Source organism: Sinocyclocheilus rhinocerous, unplaced genomic scaffold (genome assembly GCF_001515625.1).
Source record: "Sinocyclocheilus rhinocerous isolate Xijiao unplaced genomic scaffold, SAMN03320098_v1.1 scaffold1243, whole genome shotgun sequence".
NCBI lineage: Eukaryota > Metazoa > Chordata > Actinopteri > Cypriniformes > Cyprinidae > Sinocyclocheilus > Sinocyclocheilus rhinocerous.
Genome location: NW_015626033.1, coordinates 883589 through 906144, shown reverse-complemented (window position 1 = coordinate 906144; position 22556 = coordinate 883589). Strand labels below are relative to the sequence as shown.

Sequence of the window (22556 nt, the reverse complement as noted above, 5' to 3'; positions counted from 1 at the left end):
TTATATATATTTTTTTTTTCCAACTTTTGCAAATCTTACGAATGCCGCTAAGAAAGCAAAATGGATGTTCATGCATAAACACATAAACAAAGAATATTTTCTTTGATGAAGCCATTCTACAAGAATTGGTCGAATTTCTTAAGATTGCATCATTTTCTTCTGAACCTTCTGCATGACTGCTGACTCTTTGTTGTGTATCATTGTTACATTTTTGCTATCAGACTATTACTGCCCTAGTGTAAAAGTCACAAAAACGCTTGATATAAATGAATATATGATATGAATCTACACGAAAAATAATATCCCTACTAATGCTTAGCCAAATTCCATAGAAATAATAACTAATCTAGGAGCTGCATGTTTGAGCTTTATCTCCACTCATGCCTCAGTTAACCTCATTCCTCTCTGTAAGGATTTAATACTCAGCAGGAGCTTGATTCACATCATGTAACATGACATGATTCATATGGTCTGATGACTGCAGCTCCTTTGGCTGGGTGCACCGAACACTCATGAGAAACATCAGTGTGTTTACTGGCTACAAAACCTGGAGCCCTGTGGCAGCACTGGGGATGCTCCCATTACAGGCTCTGACAGCCACACATTATGACTAATATCCCTCTGCCTGCTGTGCAGCGACAGCTTGATTGCTCTTGTACCAAAGGAGAATCATTCAGTGACTGCATCTGTAAAATACAGTCTATATTTCCGATATCAGATTCAAACTTAGAACGTAAGAATGAAAATGATTCCAGTATGTATCTGAATGCTGTTGCAATAACGTACTCAGTAACGCTCTTGGAGTTAATTTCACATCATTGACGTCTGTGTTGTGAAGTGAAACAGTGCCCTCTATTGGCAAAAATTACTGCTACAGTACATCAGACAGGATTCAGTGTTCGATTTAATGATTGATTGAGGTTCTGACATTTTAAAAGCGATTGCAAACAGGGTTTGTTGTGATGAAAATACGACGACCATCCATAATTTCCTTCAATGAGACGTCAAGTTTCATTGTAGAAACTGAATTTGGCCGAACATTCAGCAAATCACCAAACAATTAAGTTCAAATTATCTATATAAACAGCAGACTGATGTACTTTTATGACTAAGAAGTGAGTAAAAACAAGAGGTTAAAACCTATATCCTGTGAGAATTTCCTTTTTTCAGTCAAGAATTTTTTTTGCAAAAGCCCTTCAAAATGAAAACAAAAAGAAACTCATACAGAAATCTTGAGAGTAAGTAAATGACAATCATTTTTGAGTAAGCTATCTTTTTAAATAATAGGCCTTTGTCATGCATTGTTAATGAAAGATAGCTCTCAAAATCAGCTAGAGCCAGCAGACACCACCATAAATTCTGTATCACTCTATTCTCACAGGGCCCATCAGGGAAAATCAATTCGAGCTTATCGAGTAAGAGGACACGTCTGACCTCTAGCAGTCCTTGCTCACTCACACAGCTGGGATCTACATTAACACCACCAATATCCTCTGCTGAAAAACTGTAGCACACAATATCCATCAACTCTGTACCATTCATGAGATTTAAATGACTTTTTGATGGGCACATGGGAACTATGTTTTTATAACTTTATTAAAGTAATTTAGAAATCATTCTAGTTATGCTTTAAGAAAGCACTACCGTTTAACTGCAGAAACTTGAAATTAGTCTTAATGTTTTTGGGGGTTCAATACATGAATACTGGAAGGATAAAGTGAAAGGCAATATGGGATTTGTAGTTTTTATGGGGCTTTCTGAAGAGTTTATTATCTGTCCAACATAGCAAGTCCATAAATACATTTGGCACAAAGCTATTGTCATACTGCTATGTTCTTAAATCCAACCACAGCACACATCAACTAGAACCTCTTGAAATCATCTTTTGAAGAGATGCTTCCACAGGAAGTTCTCAAAGCATTTGTACAGGAAAACAAGTCCTCTCTAGCTTCAATCTTATCACACCATGGGAAATGAGGACAGATATAGGAAGACCATAATAAGAACACATTTTAGTCTTTCCTCTTCTTCAGTATTCTCGATCCAGAGCGTGCTCCTTTCTTGGCCCCTCTGACCATTCCTTTGAACTGGCCTTGGAGTTTGGCCTTTTTCCTGTTAAAGGTACAAGCAATGTTTGATCAGCTGCATCACTCATTTAAGGAGGACACATGTAAATACAGGCTTTGATCCTTACCTGCGGTTGAGCTGGGCTTTCTTCAATGGTACATACGCATACGGGTCACACTTGCCTGCCTTCTTAACATCACCTTTTCCCTTCTGCAACAGAGGTGTTTAGCAGACATTCATTTTATCTTAGTTACTAAAAATGTTCTGATGAAAATGGCTCTTTACTTCTAACCTTAGATTTATACTCCGTCCCAAACTCTGGTCTTCTATCCAGAGGCCTGTGGATTCCAATGCCACCAGCTGAGGAGTTCAAAGAATCGCAATGTACCATGATATTTGAATCATTTCTTGGGCATAGTACCATAGTAATAGCTTTATTTGTAAAAAATTTTTAACACAAGTACCATGGTAATTCCACTACATTCTTTGGAGTATCTTGGAATGCAATGGTATTAATATAGTTGACATTGAGTTGAGTGATACAATCAAGTCTAAGAAACTGTCTGATTAGGGATTCAGTGAATCTGAAAGTCTGTGCGTGTAATTTTGCACATCTGTACACTATACTGTATATATCCATACTATATTATTGGTAAAGGAAAGTTAACATGCACAAGATGGAATTGAACGTCAAAAACTTTGTTGTCCTACCTTTGTATTTCATTGTAGGTTCGACATCCATATCATCATCTAGATCATCATGCATTTTCCTCTTTGGATTCTTCTTCTGTTCAACAGGGACAGAGAGAAACTAACATCACATACCGCAAAACCTTTCTGTATACTTCCCAATTCTGTCAAAGGAAGTGAAATACATAAACACCTACAGTTTTGACTCCAGCCTCTTCAAGTACATCATCCATCTCAGCATCTGAAGAGATATGGATATGATTGCATTTTGGTTTATTACAATTATAAATGTGAGCAATACATTTAAACAAAGATGATTATGTCCCACCTTTTGCTTTATAATCATCGTCCTCCTCTTTGATGATCAGCCTTCCATCGGATGTCATCCTGAATCCATGCTCTGTTTTGATGGCCTTTTTTAGATTAGGGTTGGTGGCTAGATATATCGTGAAATAAAAATAAGCAATATATGCACAGATATATGAATGTACTTCATCAATTTGAGTTGAACATGATTGAATCTAAATGGTCATATCTAAAGAGCTCTTACCCAAAACTCTCTGCGCTGCTTTTGGATCAAGGAAGTTGAGTGGTTCATCAGATACGCCTTCCTTTAACCAGGCCTGGCCTTTTTTCATTGGCTTCTTCTGACCCTTTTTAGGCTTCTCATCTTCATCCGAGTCAGAGTCCGTCTCGGCCAGAATGTCCTCAATACTGCAGAGAGACAAATAAAAGTAAACATCTACTCTCTGAAGTACATCCTGCTCAGCACCATCAACTAAGCTTTAAAATTAAAATAAAACTATTATTAAAGCAAACTGCTTTGGAAACATTGTACCTCTCTTCTTTCACTTTAGGCTTCTCATCCTCAGTGTCTGATCCGTCCTCTTCTGTCTTGATCACGAGTTTGCGTCTCTTATTCCTGGCCTCCGTTTTACGGATGTTCACTAGAATCTTGTGTTGATCAGCCGGCAACATGCTTTTGACCAGCTCAAATCTGAACACATTTTACATTACAATTATACAAAGACACAAAAGGGGAAAAATGCATTAAGAAATAAAGGACCAAGTGGTCAAGTTTGATTAGCTGCTAAACATACCCAAATTTCCTAATCAACTTGGTGTAAAGGTTCTTAAGTTTCACCCGAAAATGTCTTCGCATATCATTCATATTGCTGATGCCTTCCATCTGCAAGATGATAGGGGAAAAAAAATTTAACACAGTCACTTTAATAACAGACACCTCTCAGACACTTTTTAAATGTTGAAATATGAACTTGAAAACACTCTCTCTCTTCTTCACTTACAATAACAGCAATATGGCTGGCTAAAACCTTGACATCCATAGAAAAGAGCAAGACTTTTAGGAAACCCAGAGAGGCTTTGACGACGTCTCGTGTCCTGCTCGAAAGCAGAAGACACACATTTTGCAGCAGCAGCTCCAGTGAGGACACGGCAATGGAATCTGCACATAAAGACCAGACAACAGTTTTGCTTAAAGATTATAAACATTTATTGATTCTTTACAACCCATGTATCACATTTTCTCAAGAAAAGGAGTTGTGCTTCCCCATAAAATTAAAAACAGAGCAAGGCTAGTTGTTTGATTGTTCACCAGGGGAACAAACCAGCAAAAATAGCTGAAAAGTAGTGTTTCAGTAGTGTTTCCACCTTATTTTTAAAGTAAGAATGGACATGTCTGCAGCTATTTGTAACTTTAACGTGCAATGTTTCCGGGCACGTGCCCATTACGCTGCTTTATATTATAAACTGACAATTTGTCATCATATTTTAATTAATAAATCAAACACTCTGGTTTGTAGTGCAAATAGTTATTCTTCTAGTTATTTACCTATAGCAGCAAATGAACTGGAAGTATTGCACATTCATTGAAAATAGCTTACTTCCGTCTTGCAAATTAAGGTGGATAGCAGAAGTCACTCTTACCTTTATAATGGAACACTAGTCTTGTTAAAGCCAGAACTGTGCAGGTGATCATCGTTACAGAGCTAGTTAGACCAATAAACACATGGCCTAAATACTCATTTATGGCATCTGAAAACACATGATTATAAAAGAAATGATTTCAGCTCATTGCTCAGCAAGATACATCTTAATAATGCAAATAAATTAATTAATTAAAAGGTTTTATTCTCACCTTTTAGGTTCCCACAAAACCTTACAAATGCATTTCCGATCTCAACTAGAAGAGAGTAGGCATTTTTGCGGGCACCAATAGACATTTCCTTAGTGCAAAGAATGACCTAAACACATTAAAAGCCCCAATATTAAAACTTTCATAAAGCGTAACACTAATTTAAGACTGTGCTCTATACAAGACAAACCTCAGGAAGCAGAGCTGTAATAAAATCACGGTGCTCTTCATTCAGCTGCTTCACTATGTGAATCAGACACTTGAGTCTAGGCTGAAAAGTGTCAAAAAAGCACCACAAATTAATCAGTTACACATTCTGTGTGTAAATATGATTACTTGGTGGTGTTTTTCACAGCTCTCACCCGTTTGGAAGATGAGGCCGCTGTCGTCAGGCTGTCCATCAGCATTGTTTTCAGCTGCTCGAGATTCTGCAGAACAAAAGCCTTACAAGACGCACTCTCTCCTCCACAAATTTCCTCCAGCACACGGTAGGCTTTCTTCTGGATGCTAGAATCCTTGCTCTATATACATAGACAAATATTACATGAAGTACACTCATAAAACAAGAGTGAAAATATGTTTTAAAATAGTAACAGGAAGATACCAACCTCCACAAAAGGTTTAATCAAACTGAATGTCTGGGTCATGGATGCTTCATCTGCAAACGGAGCCATTGCCACAATCAAGTCGATAACTGCAAGCCTACAAAATAAGAGCCACTTATTTTCCAAAGCAAGATGTAAATTAAGGTGTCATTCCACTGAAACATAGCACTTTTTAGGCTGATAGTCCAGCCACAAAAATACAGTCTCAAATTATGCATTTTTCAGGTTTTCATCTAGGTCTCTACCCTTTTCTAAGCGTCTCAAAGATCTGTTGAACATATCTAGAGCCTTGTAAATAAAGACAATAAAGGTGTGGAGCTGTATTACCGTGTGAACTCAGAGTTGTCTGCACTGTTGAGTCTCTCTGATGCTTTCTGCAGAAATGTGCACACCATCTGAACCAATGGAACAAATATTCAAAACCAGCAATAAGGGCAATGGTACAATAAATACAGTACATGCAGACTGCAAGATATTTGCAGCTCATTTGTAACATCTAGGGGAGACTGCAATAAAGTTATTCTTGCTATGACGCAATTAATTTGTTAATATGGTAAATTTATTACCGCCTGTTCTGTAATGCTCAGGTAGACCCTGATTGTGTCCAGGACAGCCATTCTAGCAGACGCCATCTCTCCAGGTTTCGGCTGCTGACTGTAGACATTAAATAGGATGGGAAGGAAGTTCTTGGAAAATCGTTGCAATTCTGCCTTTTCCTCCTCTGCAGATGACCCAGAATTTAAAAAAATGCATTTAATATACAATCATAAATCTCAATGAGCAGTCATCAGAGAAAATATAGCCACAGAAATGAAGAAAAAAATAAAAAATTAAAAAACCTGACCTGTTTCACAGCTCTTGTTGATAAGAGTCCGCAAGGCCTGGCAAATGCACCTGTAATGCTCAGGTAGACCCTGATTGTGTCCAGGACAGCCATTCTAGCAGACGCCATCTCTCCAGGTTTCGGCTGCTGACTGTAGACATTAAATAGGATGGGAAGGAAGTTCTTGGAAAATCGTTGCAATTCTGCCTTTTCCTCCTCTGCAGATGACCCAGAATTTTAAAAAATGCATTTAATATACAATCATAAATCTCAATGAGCAGTCATCAGAGAAAATATAGCCACAGAAATGAAGAAAAAAATAAAAAATAAAAAAACCTGACCTGTTTCACAGCTCTTGTTGATAAGAGTCCGCAAGGCCTGGCAGATGCACAGACGGAGGTCAGGGCGGTCATTCAGGGCCATACCCAAAGACCGAGCAATGCCCTTAAACGATGCCAACAGATCGGTGGGTTTAGTGCAGAACCCAGGTAACATGGTCCAAATCTGGAAAAACACATTACACCTTTAAAGCACTGGGAAAATAAGTCAAATAGATGATCCTTTCCACTAAATGACAATCCAAATGTTTCTATATATGTAATAAGGATCAGTGGGAGAAAACAGTATATACAGTATTCAAGAGAGCATGAAAAAAAATTAAGGTGGGCAAATTATAATTTTAATTTTTGTGGGAATTATCCCTTTAAATGCAGCCACTGCATACATAGCAACAGTCAAAATGATCAGCCATTGTTTGTCAAAATATTTAGCGTACCTGCATCTGTAGAGTCTGATACACTTTAGCCATCAATTTCTGTCCTGACTGCTCCAGTTCATCAGCTGAAATATCAGAGATCGACATTTGCATATGCATATATCAACATGTAATTACGGACACCACATGACATTTCAATATGTAAACCAATGTGTGTGTGTGCTGGTGACCGATACATACCTGTCTGTTTAAGTTTGTTTGCCAGAGGCAAAAAGTATGAGGTGAAGTAAGCCAACTGAGTGTTTTTCACATTATCTCTTAAGACTGGGATCAGCCAGCTTTGCGGGAACTCCAGGTCATCACTGCAAAAAACCAAACATTTCACAGCATTAATAAACAAATTTTTAATTCAAAAGACTGAGATGCACCAGCAAAGTAACTCACTCTGTTCCAGTGATGAGGAGGGGCACAGCTTTCAGGACCACCTCTGGGTCCATGCTCTCCACCGCACTGCCCACAGCCAGATCCAGCTCTCCAGAGAAGGGGAACTGAGGGGTGGCCCGCAGGTCACTGAGAGACTGCAGACTCTGAGGATCACACACACATCTGTGAGTAAACTATCAATTACTTAGAAACTCACAAACTACAGAATATACTGTATTTCAGTCAACCTTTATCATAATAGGATGAGCCTGTTTTCCTGCAGCTCGGTAGAAACAGCCCAAGATCTGCAGCACAAACGGCCAAGAGGCATGAAAACGATAGGACAATCCTTCCTCTACGATACTGAAAGAGACAGAAATTAGACTTTAGCAAGACCATGCTCTAGAAAAGGATGACATTATGAAAGATGAAAGTCACAGGTAGCTCACTGAAACATCTTTAGGATGCAAGCCCCATTTCCAGCTGATGTGTTTGGTAAAACGGATCCGATCTCAGCCATTTGCGGAGCCACACACTCATTTAAAAGAGTCTGGATGGAGAAGGTAAAAGTAGCTCTTTTAAATAGATAAACAAATTTCTAACAAATAACAATACATTGCTGATACACAAGTCGTGACAAACCTTCAGAGTCTGAGTCGCAGTAGAGACTACTTGTGTGTGTGGAGACAGAAGACACGACATGGTGACAGAGAAGAGGCGAGGAAGATGACCGATACTCAGAGAGCTCTGTAAACTAGAGGCCAAAAATTATGTAATGACCAAGATTCCTCACAAAGGCAACAAACAAAAGGCCTACCTGGAAAGATGAACATGGGCTTTTTCCATTACAGCAAGCCATGCCAGTAAAGGCTGCAGATCATTCTCACTTGGAACATAGTCATATAGAGCCTAGAAGAAAGGTGTTGAAAGACGTGTCAATCTACAAATTGGGAAAATAAAAAGCAGAATCACATCCTTCTGAGACCATGTGCATGTGTTTAGTGATTATCAAACTCACTGTGATGATCTGTGCATTCAGTTCTGCAGACATGCTGGCAGGACTAGGCTTGCTGCTGAAGAGCTTGTGGAAAGCCTGCATTGCATTTGCTGTTACCAGCTTCAGAGAAACAGAGGCAGGTGTTAAGAATTGACAAGTCAATGAAAACTGATTGATCGATTTTAAATGAAAACGTATGTCTTAAACTGCTCTCTTACCACATGGCTCAGGGTCATCACACGGAGAAGGGTCTCACAGCAAGATTTTACAGAGCTCAGAGGAAGAGCAGACAGCAGGTCTTTTAGAAGACCAAGCACGTGCAGAGTGGTAGTGTCTTCTTTGCTGCCTTGAGACGCATAGAAAGATAATCACTCAATCAGTAAGCAGAAAATGATTTCATTCTGTAAAATATAAGTAGAAAAAAAACAGATTTGACTCCACTAAGTGTAATGGACACTAGGTGGTGCTATTGGACAATTTTTGCTGCACAACTGCCTACACAATAACTAAATGCAGTTTGATTTTCAACATTAAATTGTATGTTTTATCCAAAACTAAAATGCTTTTGAAAAATAAAATTATTAATTTACACACTTAGAGGATTAGTTCCACCAAAAATGAACTAGCAGTGAGGTATCAACGTAGAATGGCTGTGTGAAAAGATCAAGGAACTACTCATCGGTCCTTTACTTGCATTCTTCACAGAAATGCACTGTTGCTGATTTTCCTCATTATATTTATTTTTTTAATTCTTTTTAAATTATTTAGTGGTAGCCTCAGATGCTGGATAATTTCACCTGTTATCAAAAGCAGGTGTTATTGCTGAGTTTACTGACCTCCTGACTGCTCCAATTCTTTGCAGCAGAATTTGGCTGTGGTGGCTGCTGCTGGGTGATGGACCGGGGCATTATCAGAGAACATGAAGTCGCTGTAATGAAGGACTGAGCAAACACCCTGCTGCGCTGCTTTTCGCACCTGCAACACACGGACAATCATTATTCAGAAACCTCAAATAATCATAGTCAGTCACTCTGCAATGCGAGTACAAAAATAGTGTTTCCATACTATAACAACTAGTGGTGGATAGAATGATTAAAATCTTAAATGGCACAAAAGGAATATCAACGGTAACATTCCAACTCTGAGCGAATGGGAATCAAACAGACAGACCTTTGGTTTAGAGTGCACTGTGAAGCTCAAAAGCCCATGGTAAATCTGTAAAGTTGAAGGGTAACTCCAGACAGACAGATCCTGTTTACGCAGCAAAGTCGCTAGACAGGATATGATCTGCAAATTAATATGGCAGCGATTAGCATGGCAGCAATTAGAATATAAAAGTGCAAAATAATAAGACACAAAGCACACTTCCTCCTCAAATCACAATCTCATTACGTACATTTCCCCTCTGGTGGTCTTCAGCCATTTTAGATTAAAAAAAACTTTTTTGGCACTTGCTAGATGAACAAAATCAATCAGGGGCTTTAGAAAAGACTAAATTGTCTTTATAAACAATTTAAAGTCACAAATTAATAAGAATAGGAAAATTACATTGCAGTACTTTGAGGCACAATTTACAATTCAGCCAAGATGTAGTCTTTGACAATATCTAATCTACCTTCCATGCATTAAATTTTAAATACCTTTGATTTATTATTAACTAGAATATTGTATTAATTGAAAATTGAATCCTTCCCTAAAATATTAGAGGTGAAAATTGTCTAGCACCATGAAATCCTCTCAAAATAAACAATATGACCGAAACAAAATACAGCCCATTTCATTTCATTAAAAAATACAAGCTTCTGCTGAGAATCAAATTGTTAGATTTATGAGAAGAGTGTACAAACCCATCGCAGACAGGACAAAGAGTCAGAATTGGCTTGGTTTGACATGATATCTATTAAAGCCTTGGCTGTGTCTGAGAACTTCTTCTTAAGCACTGCCACAGGCATCCTTGAAAAGATGAGCAGAACATGTACTTATTTAGATTAACAGCTAAGGCAATCCAAATTCCTTCCTATGCTGTTGTTTATTTGACTCATGACACGCCACTCACCTTTTCATGACCAGGTTTAGGAGGTAGGCAACAGCTGCCAGAGATTCACTGCTGTCTACAGCTTCGAGAGTTGTCATCTGCCAATTGAAAAATGCAAAATGAAAAGACATTCATAGATTGATCCACAGAAAGTGCACTTTTAAGCATTTTGACAACCAAGTCAGTATGAGACAAATTGATTTCATGGTGACTTTAATTTACCAAGGCTGCAAAGTACTCTGTCTCTGTCTCCTTTCCTCCCTGAGACCGAATCACTTCGGTTACAGCCGCCAATACAGCACAGATCTGTAGAAAATGAAGACATTCATTATACATGATGTGGTTTCAACTTAAAGGAATATTATAAAAAATATAAATAAGTAAATTCCTCTCCCTAAAGCAATCCAAAATGTAGACAAGTTTTTCTTCATCAGAACAGATTTAGAGAAATTTAGTATTAAATCACTTGCTCACCAATGGATTCTCTGCAGTGAATGGGTGCTGTCAGAAAGAGAGTCCAAACAGCTGACAAAAACATCACAATAATCCACATGACTCCAGTTCATGTTTGTAATAAACAAATAGATCAAGAGGTTTTTTAACTAAAAAAATATTGCTTCCGGCTAAAATATTGCTTTATCCAGTGAAAAGGTAATCTCGCCTGAATCAAGACAGAAGTATGCACAGATGAAGCACTGTTTAAAAGCAAAAACAGTCCAAAACAGTTCCAAGCAAACATGTCAGTGGATTTTTGATGTGAGAGGACAACGGGGAACGGACCTTTTCACTGAAGGAAACATTATTATGGATTATGGATAGGTAGGTCAGAAGCGAATGTTTAAAGATAATGCCTTAATAATGGATTTTTTTCTTACTAACATGCAGATTTTCACTTCATAAGACGTTAATGGATAGACTGGAGTTGTGTGTATTAATTGTGGATTATTGTGATGTTTTTATCAGCTGTTTGAACTGTCATTCTAATGGCACCCATTCATTCACTCACCCACTGGTGAGCAAGTGATGTAATGCGAAATTTCTCCAAATCTGTTCAAATAAAGAAAAACTCATCTACATGTTGAATGGCCCGAGGGCAAGTAAATTCAGCAATTTCATTTTTGGGTGAACTTTTCCTTTAACAATATTCTAGTAATAATAGCTTATGGTGCAGCTCTCTGGCCATCAAACTGAATACAAACCTCTTTATGTGCTGCAGAGTTTGACTCCCAGTAGCGCTGTACTTTTCTAAAAGTGAGGTTGGAGCAGTCCGACAGTCCACTAAGAAAAGTCCCAGAGGTTTTCTCTGTCATGGCTTTATCTTCCATGGCATCTCCTGCTTCCATGGCATCGCTGCTTCTCTGCAGAGATCCTGCCTGAAGCTCATTGTGGAGTTTCAAGGCATCTACTGTCAGATCACTTTTTTCTGTTTAAATATAGACAGAGATCTGGTGAATCTCAGGTTCACATCAACCAGACCATCTCAACACATTGTTATGACATACTAGTCACGAATACAGTCAAAACATCGGCAGTCCAACTAACTGTAAGAAATTAAAAAGACGCTATGATTTAAACTACTTTTCAATAAACCCGAAATTAAATTAGTCGTCGCCCTCCAAATGAACCAAGCATGATTTTTTAGCTTATTTACGAAGTTCGACCAGCTAACGTTACCCACGTGTTGTCAGACAGGCCAAAGTCTTACCAGAGGGACGGCTGAAATATCGACTTCTCGCGGCCTTTCGATAGCGACTTGTCTCCGGATTGGAGTCACTACTGTGCCCTTTCTTCCATCGCCTGATTTTCTGGGCTGTTCCGGATCGAAGTTTTCCGGACTTCACCATTTTAGCAGGTGAAAATCCTTACAGTGCTGCAGTCACGCTTGTCTCTCCAGTCTGACTCTGCGTGTCGCGCTTAGGCTTGCGTCATCAGCGGGCGTCTTCTTTGGTGGGGGTCGCATACCGCCATCTACTGAGCATTAAAAAAAATTCTTCTGCTTTTTTATAGTCTATTAAATCTTGAAAATTATGTGTTTTCCTAACTCTCCTAAATGCTTTCCTTTTCTTTAGCATTAAAAAATAAACTCACGAGTTGCTTTTATGTCCCTGTCACACTGTTTCTAATTAAACTTTGAACAGTTTAATTATTATTCCTGCTCCTCGACCACTATGTAAGAGATGAACTTAAAATTAACGGTAACCTGAAATTTCTAAGTCTTTTATTAATTTAATATGTTCTCTTTCATTTTAAGAGATAGCATTTAAACAAGTTCTACTGTCTCAACTTCCAAAAATTCACCACATACAATTAAAGACCATTTTGTCTACTTTTTCATTTCCCTTAATTCCAACATGGGCTGGCACTCATATAAAATATACTATACTAGTTTCAATTTGCTTCATCTTGTATATTATTAAAATATCAAAAGATCAAAGGATAACAAAAAGGTTTCCACTTACTCACACATGACAGGACATATGATAAGAGTTTGTCAGTCAGACATATATCTTTGTATGTTGTTTATTAAAATATGGTGTTAAAAATAAACCTTTCTCTGGTATTTACACTGACACACATTCTGACAAGTTTTAAAATTGCTATTTAATTTCATCACATCATATTAAATAAATCTTCTCTGCGGTGATTGGCATTATGCCACAAATGATGTTAACAGAATTTCTCTTGTATTCACTTCATTTCAATTCGTAAATGAAGCCAGTCAACCTTTCAATCAAAAATTCAGTTAAAAAGACACCTTTGCCACAGTATAAAAATCTGTCAAATGTAATAAAAACTTGTGAAATGTTGACAGTGAGAAACTGTTAAATATTACAATATGCAGTAATTGTACATTTTAGACCTAGTTGCTTTGTTTCAACATTGGATTACAAACCGTATTCATTTAAAATTAATTTTTATTAGAAATGATTAACCTGTCTGTCCTGCAATAAATTATAAAATCATGTCTACAAACAAATGTATACAAACAACTTCAGCATATGAACACAGGTTGTTGTTTTTTTACAGATAACACAGATACGTAAGAGTCTCATAACAGTCTATGATTAGTGCCCTAATAAGATTTTTAAAATCCATACGCTCTGTAAACTGAAAAGAGTTCTGCTCAGTAACGGACAGCAGACTGAATCAAGGATCAAGGCAAATGATACCACATAGAATATGGAAATGAATATCCACACAACATATGTAGGGATATTAAAACCAAGAAGGCAAAGTATCTAATTTAATATTATACATTTAGTATGCTACAATTATAGATTGTTAAGCACACAGTAAATAAAAAGAAACTTAAGAACTGATTTTGCAAAATCTTGTGAATACTCCCCAATTGCTGTGGAACTATATTAATGTTTTACACATGCTTATATGCATGTATATTTGACCTTTTCAGCTCCTCATAGGTTCAAGAAAGTAGACATTTCTGGAAGAAATGTTTGTGCTTAATATTTAAAAAGCACAAGTGCTGAAACTCACACCTGATCAGTGACTTTATATAATGAAAACATAGGTTTGAGTTCATTGAGTCCCAGTTCAAAGATTTGTGTTTAGTTGGGAACAATGGGCTGACTAACAATGACCTGTATTACAAAGTCCTTCTGGATCTTGGTGTCTTGTAAACGTGTTTTATCCGTGAGTAGCTTTCCAGAGAAAAACCAGCGCTGGTGGGCAGTATCAATGTCTTCCTGAATTTGAAGCTGTTTTTTCAGCTGACGAATGGAATCGGCCATCGTGGCGCTGAGGCGAAGGTCTTTTCCGCTGGAGAGACGCACCCTCAGCTGGAACTCCTTCTTCTCCTGTAGCTCAGAGTTTTCAGACACATTATGATCGTTGCACTTGGACACCAGGTTGACTGGAGGAGCCAAGCAGTATGCAGGGAGCTGATAGCGGTTCCCCAGTTCATCATAGCACTCCATAAGGGACCCTGAAAGAGCAAAACAAAAGCTCCAATTCAGCTCAAATGCTGTTGTCATTAAACCAAATGTGTATATTTAGTATGTGTATATGTATGTATATTTATTTGTATAAACGTTTGGGGTAAGTAAGATTTTTTAAAAGTCTCTTATGGTCAGAAAGGCTGAATTTTTTAAATTAAAAATACCATAACAACAGTAATATTGTAAATATTATTACGATTTAATTGAACTGATTTCTATTTTAATATATATGACCCTGGACCACAAAACATAAGGGTAAATTTTTCGAAACTGAGATTTATACATCATCTAAAAGCTGAATGAATAAGCTTTCCATTGATGTATGGCCAATTTTTGGCCGAGATACAACGATTTGAAAATCTGGAATCTGAGGGTGCAAAAAAATCAAAATATTGAGAAAATCGCCTTTAAAGTTGTCCAAATTAAGTCCTTAGCAATGCATATTACTAATCAAAAATTAAGTTTTGATATATTTACAGTAGGAAATTAACAAAATATCTTCATGGAACATGATCTTTATTTAATGTCCTAATGATTTTTGGCATAAAAGAAAAATCAGTAATTTTGACCCATACACTGTATTTTTGGCTATTGCTACAAATATACCCCAGCGACTTAAGACTGGTTTTGTGGTCCAGGGTCACATATTTTAAAATGTAATTTATTTCTGTGATGACAAAGCTGAATTTTCATCAGCCATTACTCTAGTCCTCAGTGTCACATCCTTCAAAAATCATTTTATTATGCCGATTTGATGCTCAAGTAACTTTTCTTATTATTATCAATGTTAAAAATGGTTAATATTTTTGTGGAAACCGGAAAAAAAATCAGGAGTCTTTGATAAACAGCACTTATGGGGAAAAAATTGTAACATTATAAATGTTTTTATTGTCACTTCTGATCAATTTAAATCAATTTCCTGAATAATTATTGCATTAATAATTCCATTAAAACCAATCGAATGATAATTATAAATATTTTGTAAGAAAAAAAAGTATTACATTTACAAAATACAAAAAACGGAAATATTTTCACTAGATCTGTGTTTAATGTGTACATTAAAATGCTGTTTAAATGTTTACCATGAGGCAGTGTGATGCTGACTCCATCTACAATAGCCTGCGCCAGTTCATGGTCGTTACATTCAATCGCTACAGCTGCAGCTTTCAGTGCATCCCAGATCTCTTTACGGCCATCAAAAGCTGGGGCCGTGTCCCAGAATTCATCTCTTTTACTGCGCAGCTGGCCCTCTGTCATAGGATATTCACTTTTCCACTTGGGCTTATCTTTCTTCAGGGGCTCATTGCGTCCTACAGGAGAAAAAGACATAAATGTAGAAATGTCACCTGAACAATCTCCTGATAATTTAGATATGCATTAAGTGGCCAGACCGTATCCGGGTGGCATCTGTAAAAATCCTGTTTCACAAAAATGGTTCTGATTTATTTTTAAAAACAAGGGCAGCAAATACGTCTTACATAGTGCATGTGACATCACAGCTTTTGCCCAAATGAGATTCAGTGGACCTTTCCAAGAATCAGATTTTCCATGCTAGAAGCTTCTCTTTGACATGTAGCAAAGATTTCTAAGCAGTTTAAAACTACTTTTCCTTTAAATGAACTATGAAGCTATACGGATCAAATGTAAAAAAGCAATAAAAATTAGCATCTAAACAACAACCTAAATCCCAACAGTCAAGCCAGCCCAGCTCAATGTCGACTAAAGACGAAGAGCTCATGTACAGTAGGTCAAAGGGAAATCCCTTTGAAGGCTATTGGCTCAGACCATAAGTGGCTGAATCATTTGTACACAAACAAAACGTGACAGAATCACCGCACAGATTTAAAAAGAAACATACTGTAAATGCTTTGAATCTTCATCACAATTGTAATAAACCTGCTTTCGAGTCAAAGCAGCTGTCACTGCGACACACTGGAAAAAACTAAACAAATTATTTATAGTGTCTGAGATTAAAGACTTAATCGGGCGATGCAAATCAGGATTTAGTGGCCTCTTTCCCATCATGCATCACTCCTAGTCAGATGAGAGTTTACAAGAGTAGAATGCCACAAAACAAACACATTCCATCATTCAGCACTTTCAATTTAAATTTGAAAAAATTAACTAATATCAAACCATTTAGCCTTAATTACTAAATTGTTCCTTTTTATTATGCATTCTTCTGATAAACAAAGACTTATAAAGTCCAAGTCCATGATGCACTGTAATAAACCAGCATGTTTAACACACATTTAAAGCATTTCTGTAATTCCACGCGCACACAAATCAAGCTGACTGTGTAAGTCATCAAACTAAACATGGCCAGTCCATCTAACATCTTGCGAACTTCCTTTTTAATTACCAAATACAGGCGATTAAAATGCTCATTTAATTTGGCTTCCAATGGCAGGGAACTTTGGTGTTACAGAACAGGCATGACCAAAAACCTGCCAAACTTTTCTTTAGATTTAGGGTCTTATACTAACAAATAAGTAGGCTACTGTATATCAACAACCCCAGCAGTTGTAGTATCTCTAACCATTCACTGCTTATAATTGTGCGCTGTACGCTACTTACTTTTCAGCACAACTGTTATCGTTGGTTGATAGTCTCTTGAGTTTGCAACTCCCATGGTCTGAGCAGTCAGTTATTCCTCTAACCAGTGAAAAGTTACTGCACAGTCGCTCCTATGACTTCATGCAGGGGTTTGAGAGACAATCAACTCCACATGCGCAGTGCTACAAGTTGTCCTGTCACAGCAAAACTCATGACACTCCGCTAGTAGCTTAGACCAGTTTCTTGCAAAATGTACACGCCCATCACCTGTTTTCTGAATCTAAAAATAACAACTGAACAAATATAAATCAAAGCAGATCACCAAGATATCTTCAAACAGCAAGAAATAGACCTTGCTTTTACAATCCCTGGCTTGGGTTTAGATGTATGAGTGACTTTTTACAACAAACCTAATCCAGTCAACTCTATTTTAGACCAGGACGGATAGTCAAAAATAAACTGTAAATCCCAGGATTGTCTAGAGCAGGTGCATCCAAGCGATTCCACAAATACATCTAATCTAAAATGTCCTAATCTTAATGGATTTCTAGGTAAAGGAAGAACATTTTAGCATTTAAGCAGACATGAAGTTGACATAATAGCCAATATGTTAATCTTCTTTGCGCTGTGCCATCAAAATTAAGTAATTCAAGGAAAATTCAAGGAGACTTTCTTTTATGTTGGTTGCTTAAGAAATCAATAACATTCTTTAGTTACTGCAGGGACTTACGGGTTCCATAGTGTAAGATCTGCCCTTGTACAACAAAGAAAATTGACCCTAAATGCCCATTTTGAAATGGTGCCTAGAGGAATTTAAGATGATTTTGGTGTTTTCAAAATGGGGTCCAGGGACCCCCAAGGGGCCACAAGGAAGTGCATGGAAAAGTTTAGATAAATAGGAGTAAAAATGTAAAAATAAATCAATTAAAATAATATTAAAACAAATAAATATAACCTTAAAATAGATTAAAATAAATAAATTAGTAAATAAAAAAAAAATCTAACAGTACAGTACTAAAAAATTTAATTTAATAGAAATATTTTTCAAATAATAATTAAGACACATTAATATTAATTTATAATACAGGAATTCCATAGATTCCTTTAAAATTTTAGTATGGGGGTCTCATGCACAAGGTCATATTTAGGAGTCCATGGCATTTAAAAATGTTTTTAAAAAACCCTATTATAATAGAAAAGTTACTCCGATCTTGACATTGTACAGTGATACATTCTCTAAAATATCATAAAATATCTAAATATCAGAAATATCGAAAAGAAAAAAAAAATCAGAGTAGGACAAATAAGTTTCCTCATTCAAGGAACACCACAGCCTACGCATTCACACTATTTGCAAAAAGGATTCCTCACAGATGAAGCCTTACCTCCTCCTTTGGTGCTGTATCTGGATGCATTCCTGGAGGACAAGTGAGACCTTTGTCGTATCACTCCAAAACAATTTCCCATCACTCAAACTCACACCAGGACCAAGCTTCATACGCCTGGATGCCCGAATAAATGCATTTCTACAGTCCTAGTCAATGACGTTAATAAATTATATTTTGTTTTTGCATAAGAAAGATTTGATCTAGTTGAATATTATTTTAGGTTATCAGATGTGTTGCTGTCCGAGGGCAGACACAAGCACGTTGTATTCCGCCGAGTCGACATTTGTCTTAAGCTGATCCAGGAAGACACAGTTATCACACTAATGAAGTCAGTAGACAGTTAATACAAATCTAAACTTGATATTAAATTATCCTCGGAGTTCAACACACACATACTTCCCGACGTAGTCCACGCTCAAATCACTAAAGAAGAATAAATCAGTGTAGAGCTCTAAACGATGAATCGGTGAACTGGTGAAATCTGCGACTAGAGGGCGCTCTTGCACATTATCGTGAACAAGCGCTCCATGGAGAAACAGCAGAAATACAGCAGGGGTAACAAATCTCCAATATGTATTAAAAATGATTATTAAATAAAATGCATATTCATATATATTTTCCCAAACACTACTCCAGTTACTGTTGCAACAATAAAACTGTAGTTATTTGCTATTAATCACCACTGACCTGGAGGGAAAAAAAGAATATGAAATGGTGAAATGATGGTACACTGCCATCTAAAGGCAGCAATATATTTAATGCACAGTGATGCATTTATAGATGTTAACAAAAATCTAAACTGTAAGATGATGAAACAAGACATTTATTTAACATATAATAAAATTCTAGGCAAGTTTCTTCAGATGTGGTTGACTTTGGAAATGAAGTATTGGATTTCAGTGCATTTAAATAATGATACTGTAAGTGATATAAATAATGAGTTAAAAATCATATTTACATAATCAAACATTAAGCCCCACATGGCTACAAAACCGGCTTTAAAGGAATAGTTCACCCAAAAATGAAAATACTGTCATCTTTTACTCACCCTCCACTTGTTCCAAACCTGTACGAGTTTCTTTCTTCTGTTGAACACAAAAGAAGATATATTTTTGGTAACAGTTGACAGTAGGCACTGACCTTCATAGTATTTTTTTCCATACTATGGAAGTCAATGGCAACCGTTAACTGTTTGGTTACCAACATTCTTTAAAATATCTTTTTTGTGTTCAACAGAAGAAAGAAACTTACACAGGTTTGGAACAAGTGGAGGGTGAGTAAATGGTGACAGTTTTTTCATTTTTGGGTGAACTATCCCTTTAAGCACAGAATCTTCCATAGATCGCACAGACAACTGTCATGATTTCATTATAAAATATTGATAGAAACATCCAAAATATGCATGGTATTTTTGGAGGGCAGCCCTTTCATTTGGCCAGAAAGAGCAAAAGTCCTCCAGTGAGATCACTGTCTAAATCTGGGCTCTGCAGACTCCTGTGTTCCCAGGGCTCTAGTTCTGCATTCAGCCTTGGCACAGCGGGTGAGACTCACCCTGATGAGCATGTTGGTCATCGCCAACTAATACAGTCAAGTCTTTAAATGTCTCAGACTGGCATCATGTCTTTTTTAAGAGGGTAAATGTCCCATGTCAGTCCGTCACCATATGGGGTATGTCCAGAGGGCAGGAGAACACGAGTCAGCCAATGACTGTGAAGACGATTATAATAATTTACATTAAAATCACAGCTTACAGACTGTGGAATTTGACTAAGAGCATGTAAAATGTGTAATTTTACCTTCTCTTTTCTACACCAAAGAACACCTTCCAGTTGTTAAGTTTACCATAACTAAAAGGATTACGATAGACCTTTAAAAAGAGAGAAAAGGTCAAATCATAGATCAAAAATAATTATAAAATATGTTATAGTTTTGACATAGTTACCAGAGATCAAACAATAGGAAGAAAATAAATTCCAATCAGTTATAAAAGTTCAGACTTTTATAACTTACCTTTCCACGTTTTGCCAAACGTTTGGCCTCTTTGTTGTTTATATGGCGTTCAATGCTGGTTTCTCCCCGGGTGATAAGTACAGCATGCCACAGTGTGAGAGCTCCTAGGGCGACTGACACTGTGCTGATGTAAAAAACAGCAAACATAACAAAAGATGTGAGTCTATGGAAATAGTAAAACCAGTACTGGGGTCGCAGTGAAAGAATAGACTACCTTGTAAGGACCCACATGTAGATAACACTCTTGTGAAACATCCTGTCGTTGTAGGTGTATGGAGGTTGTGAAATTTCCTTTGTCCATTGAAGCATCAGAAAAGCAAAAAATATTTTACATTATTCAAAATATAATGCATAATAATAAATATAATTTACATTAATAAAATATAGCAATATACTTGAAGATAATTTTATAAATATAAAGATTTAAAATATTATGTGAATACTGAGTTATATGAGTGCAACTACTGTATGTTATTTATGCATACATACTAATGTTCAAATATTTGGGTTTAGTAAGATCTTTTAATGCTTTTTTTAAAAAGTCTCCTATGCTCACCAAGGCTGCAATTATTCAATTAAAACATTTCCTGTTATCGTCAAACTAAAAACTACACGTGCAATGTTTCTGATTCATTGCTCCAAATGGAAATTGTAACGCACCAGATAGTACCAAGCAGAGCTTAAAAAGTCTAAAGTTCACCAGTAAATCTCCCTCATCTAATTGTAAGTAATACTCATTTAAATATGCGCTGTTAGCATTGGGATAGGGAAGGTCAGAAATAATTTGTTGGTTTTCATAGCATGCTGTTTGTTTAAGAGTGTTAAATAATGAACCGTGATACAGAAAACAACAATTACAGCTCTAGAGCCAAAGCAACAGCAGGAAAAACGACTTGAGCCACCTGTACTCCCTTCCCAGCCACGCCTTCTGACGGGACAATGCCGATGAGCAACCCAATCCCTGTCACCGGGACACCCTGTTTCTCCGCTTCCAAGTGTCTGAATTGCTATGGAATGGCAGAGAGACAGCTGGCAGTTAAAACATGGCCACTACACCAGACTTTAAGAACAGAAAAAGAAAAGGAGAGACACAACCATTCAGAAAGAGAGGAGTTAAACGCTATCTACCTTATTCGTTAGAATAAGTAAAGGAAAAAACAATGCCCACCGAGGTGTTTTTCAAGCTTCAAAATGTTATGATACAAAGACCGAGTTAGACTAAATGGAAAAGAGCAAAGACAAAACAACAAATGTATTAAAAAAACAAAGCCTTACATCTATGGCATTGTATGCATCGATAAACAGATTGCGACCGCTGATGCTGCAATACATGCAGCCCAAAGTCAAAAAGAGACAAAAGGAGAAGAAGTAACGATGATTGTAATGGCCAACACAGTTGTTAAGCCAAGCTGAATATCAATAATTAAGGACTTAACTACACAGAAGTGGAAAAAGATGAATTGCATCTGGGCTGTTAAAGGAATAATTCACCAAATTTAATTTCAATTCTATCTAAATTCAATTTAAATGTAAATTTGATTGTTACTCACTCACATTTGAGTCATTCTAAACCTTTACTACTTTTGTTCCCCTGTGGAACGCAAAAGGGAAACTGGAGAGCAACAATGCCTGTCAAGCTTTTCAGCTGCCTTTTCAGTATTTTTCCAACAGGGATTTTTTAATAAAGTCTTTGTTAAAAAGTTATAAGCCATGAACAAATCCAACTAGCTACAAGGCGATTCATAATATTACAAATTTTGATTTGAAGCAAAAAAGTATTTGAAAATTGGACAAAAATACAATGGTACAAGTACTTAAAGAAATACTTCAGTTAAACATAAAAGAAGATATTTTGACCTCCATAGTCGTTTTTCCCATTCTTTTTTATGTTCAACAGAAGAGAGAAAATTTTCACTTTTGGGTAAACTATACTTTTAACGGTTTTAATAAGGGAAATATCTACAATACCATGAAGAATTTTAAATGACAATCATAACAAAAAGCAATGGATAATTATAAAACTACTGATTTAAAGATGTTGAATATGTATATAGAAAGAATATATTAAATGTTTATTGCAAAATGAATATATATATATATATATATATATATATATATATACACACACATGTAAGC

At 36.7% G+C, this 22556-nt stretch overlaps 3 protein-coding genes across 5 annotated transcripts in view; all 3 read right to left on the bottom strand.

The window, feature by feature from the left end:
* Positions 1 to 1279: 1279 nt before the first annotated feature.
* On the bottom strand, positions 1280 to 12468 carry rrp12 (ribosomal RNA processing 12 homolog). Its single transcript, XM_016511124.1, has 34 exons — positions 12216 to 12468; positions 11710 to 11933; positions 10733 to 10816; positions 10532 to 10608; positions 10323 to 10428; positions 9646 to 9762; positions 9312 to 9450; positions 8694 to 8821; positions 8497 to 8595; positions 8296 to 8387; positions 8121 to 8232; positions 7928 to 8028; positions 7727 to 7841; positions 7500 to 7642; positions 7296 to 7417; positions 7116 to 7180; positions 6682 to 6844; positions 6084 to 6238; positions 5845 to 5912; positions 5521 to 5614; positions 5275 to 5433; positions 5103 to 5183; positions 4916 to 5021; positions 4705 to 4812; positions 4065 to 4222; positions 3858 to 3946; positions 3596 to 3754; positions 3308 to 3471; positions 3086 to 3193; positions 2955 to 2998; positions 2779 to 2854; positions 2360 to 2427; positions 2195 to 2277; positions 1280 to 2112 (listed from the first exon to the last, which is right to left on the bottom strand). Exons 1-34 carry the CDS (start codon positions 12352 to 12354, stop codon positions 2013 to 2015), a joined length of 3846 nt encoding a protein of 1281 aa, XP_016366610.1. The 5' UTR covers positions 12355 to 12468; the 3' UTR covers positions 1280 to 2012.
* A 1381-nt stretch (positions 12469 to 13849) lies between these two features.
* ubtd1a (ubiquitin domain containing 1a) lies at positions 13850 to 18489 on the bottom strand. 2 transcript variants are annotated; one of them, XM_016512424.1, is made up of 3 exons: positions 18408 to 18489; positions 15549 to 15776; positions 13850 to 14453 (listed from the first exon to the last, which is right to left on the bottom strand). In XM_016512424.1, exons 1-3 carry the CDS (start codon positions 18487 to 18489, stop codon positions 14077 to 14079), a joined length of 687 nt encoding a protein of 228 aa, XP_016367910.1. In that variant the 3' UTR covers positions 13850 to 14076. The 2 variants fall into 2 exon arrangements, with proteins under 2 accessions (XP_016367910.1, XP_016367918.1); XM_016512432.1 differs by lacking the exon at positions 18408 to 18489 and adding an exon at positions 17044 to 17447.
* Positions 18490 to 19683: 1194 nt separating this feature from the next.
* Positions 19684 to 22556, bottom strand: part of zdhhc16a (zDHHC palmitoyltransferase 16a) — a 6137-nt gene continuing 3264 nt past the window's right edge. The window contains exons 6-11 of one of the 2 annotated variants that reach the window (XM_016512408.1): positions 21696 to 21829; positions 21323 to 21427; positions 20635 to 20711; positions 20421 to 20544; positions 20207 to 20277; positions 19684 to 20117 (exon numbers count right to left, since the gene is read on the bottom strand). In XM_016512408.1, the coding sequence (XP_016367894.1) occupies positions 20015 to 20117; positions 20207 to 20277; positions 20421 to 20544; positions 20635 to 20711; positions 21323 to 21427; positions 21696 to 21829 (614 nt within the window). In that variant the 3' untranslated portion in view covers positions 19684 to 20014. The remainder of the gene's footprint in view (positions 20118 to 20206; positions 20278 to 20420; positions 20545 to 20634; positions 20712 to 21322; positions 21428 to 21695; positions 21830 to 22556) is intronic. The other variant, XM_016512415.1, reaches the window with a different exon arrangement.

Bases quoted from the DNA above. Each gene is read 5' to 3' on its own strand.
- rrp12 (XM_016511124.1), bottom strand. From the start codon at position 12,354: ATGGTGAAGTCCGGAAAACTTCGATCCGGAACAGCCCAGAAAATCAGG. The intron at 7,842-7,927 runs GTGAGCTACCTG...TGTCTCTTTCAG, and splicing joins TGCATCCTAAAGATGTTTCA to TATCGTAGAGGAAGGATTGT. The intron at 4,813-4,915 runs GTGAGAATAAAA...ATGTGTTTTCAG, and splicing joins GTTTTGTGGGAACCTAAAAG to ATGCCATAAATGAGTATTTA.
- ubtd1a (XM_016512424.1), bottom strand. From the start codon at position 18,489: ATGGGAAATTGTTTTGGAGTGATACGACAAAGGTCTCACTTGTCCTCC. The intron at 15,777-18,407 runs GTAAGGCTTCAT...TTTCTCCTGTAG, and splicing joins ATACAGCACCAAAGGAGGAG to GACGCAATGAGCCCCTGAAG. The intron at 14,454-15,548 runs GTAAACATTTAA...TTGCTCTTTCAG, and splicing joins CAGCATCACACTGCCTCATG to GGTCCCTTATGGAGTGCTAT.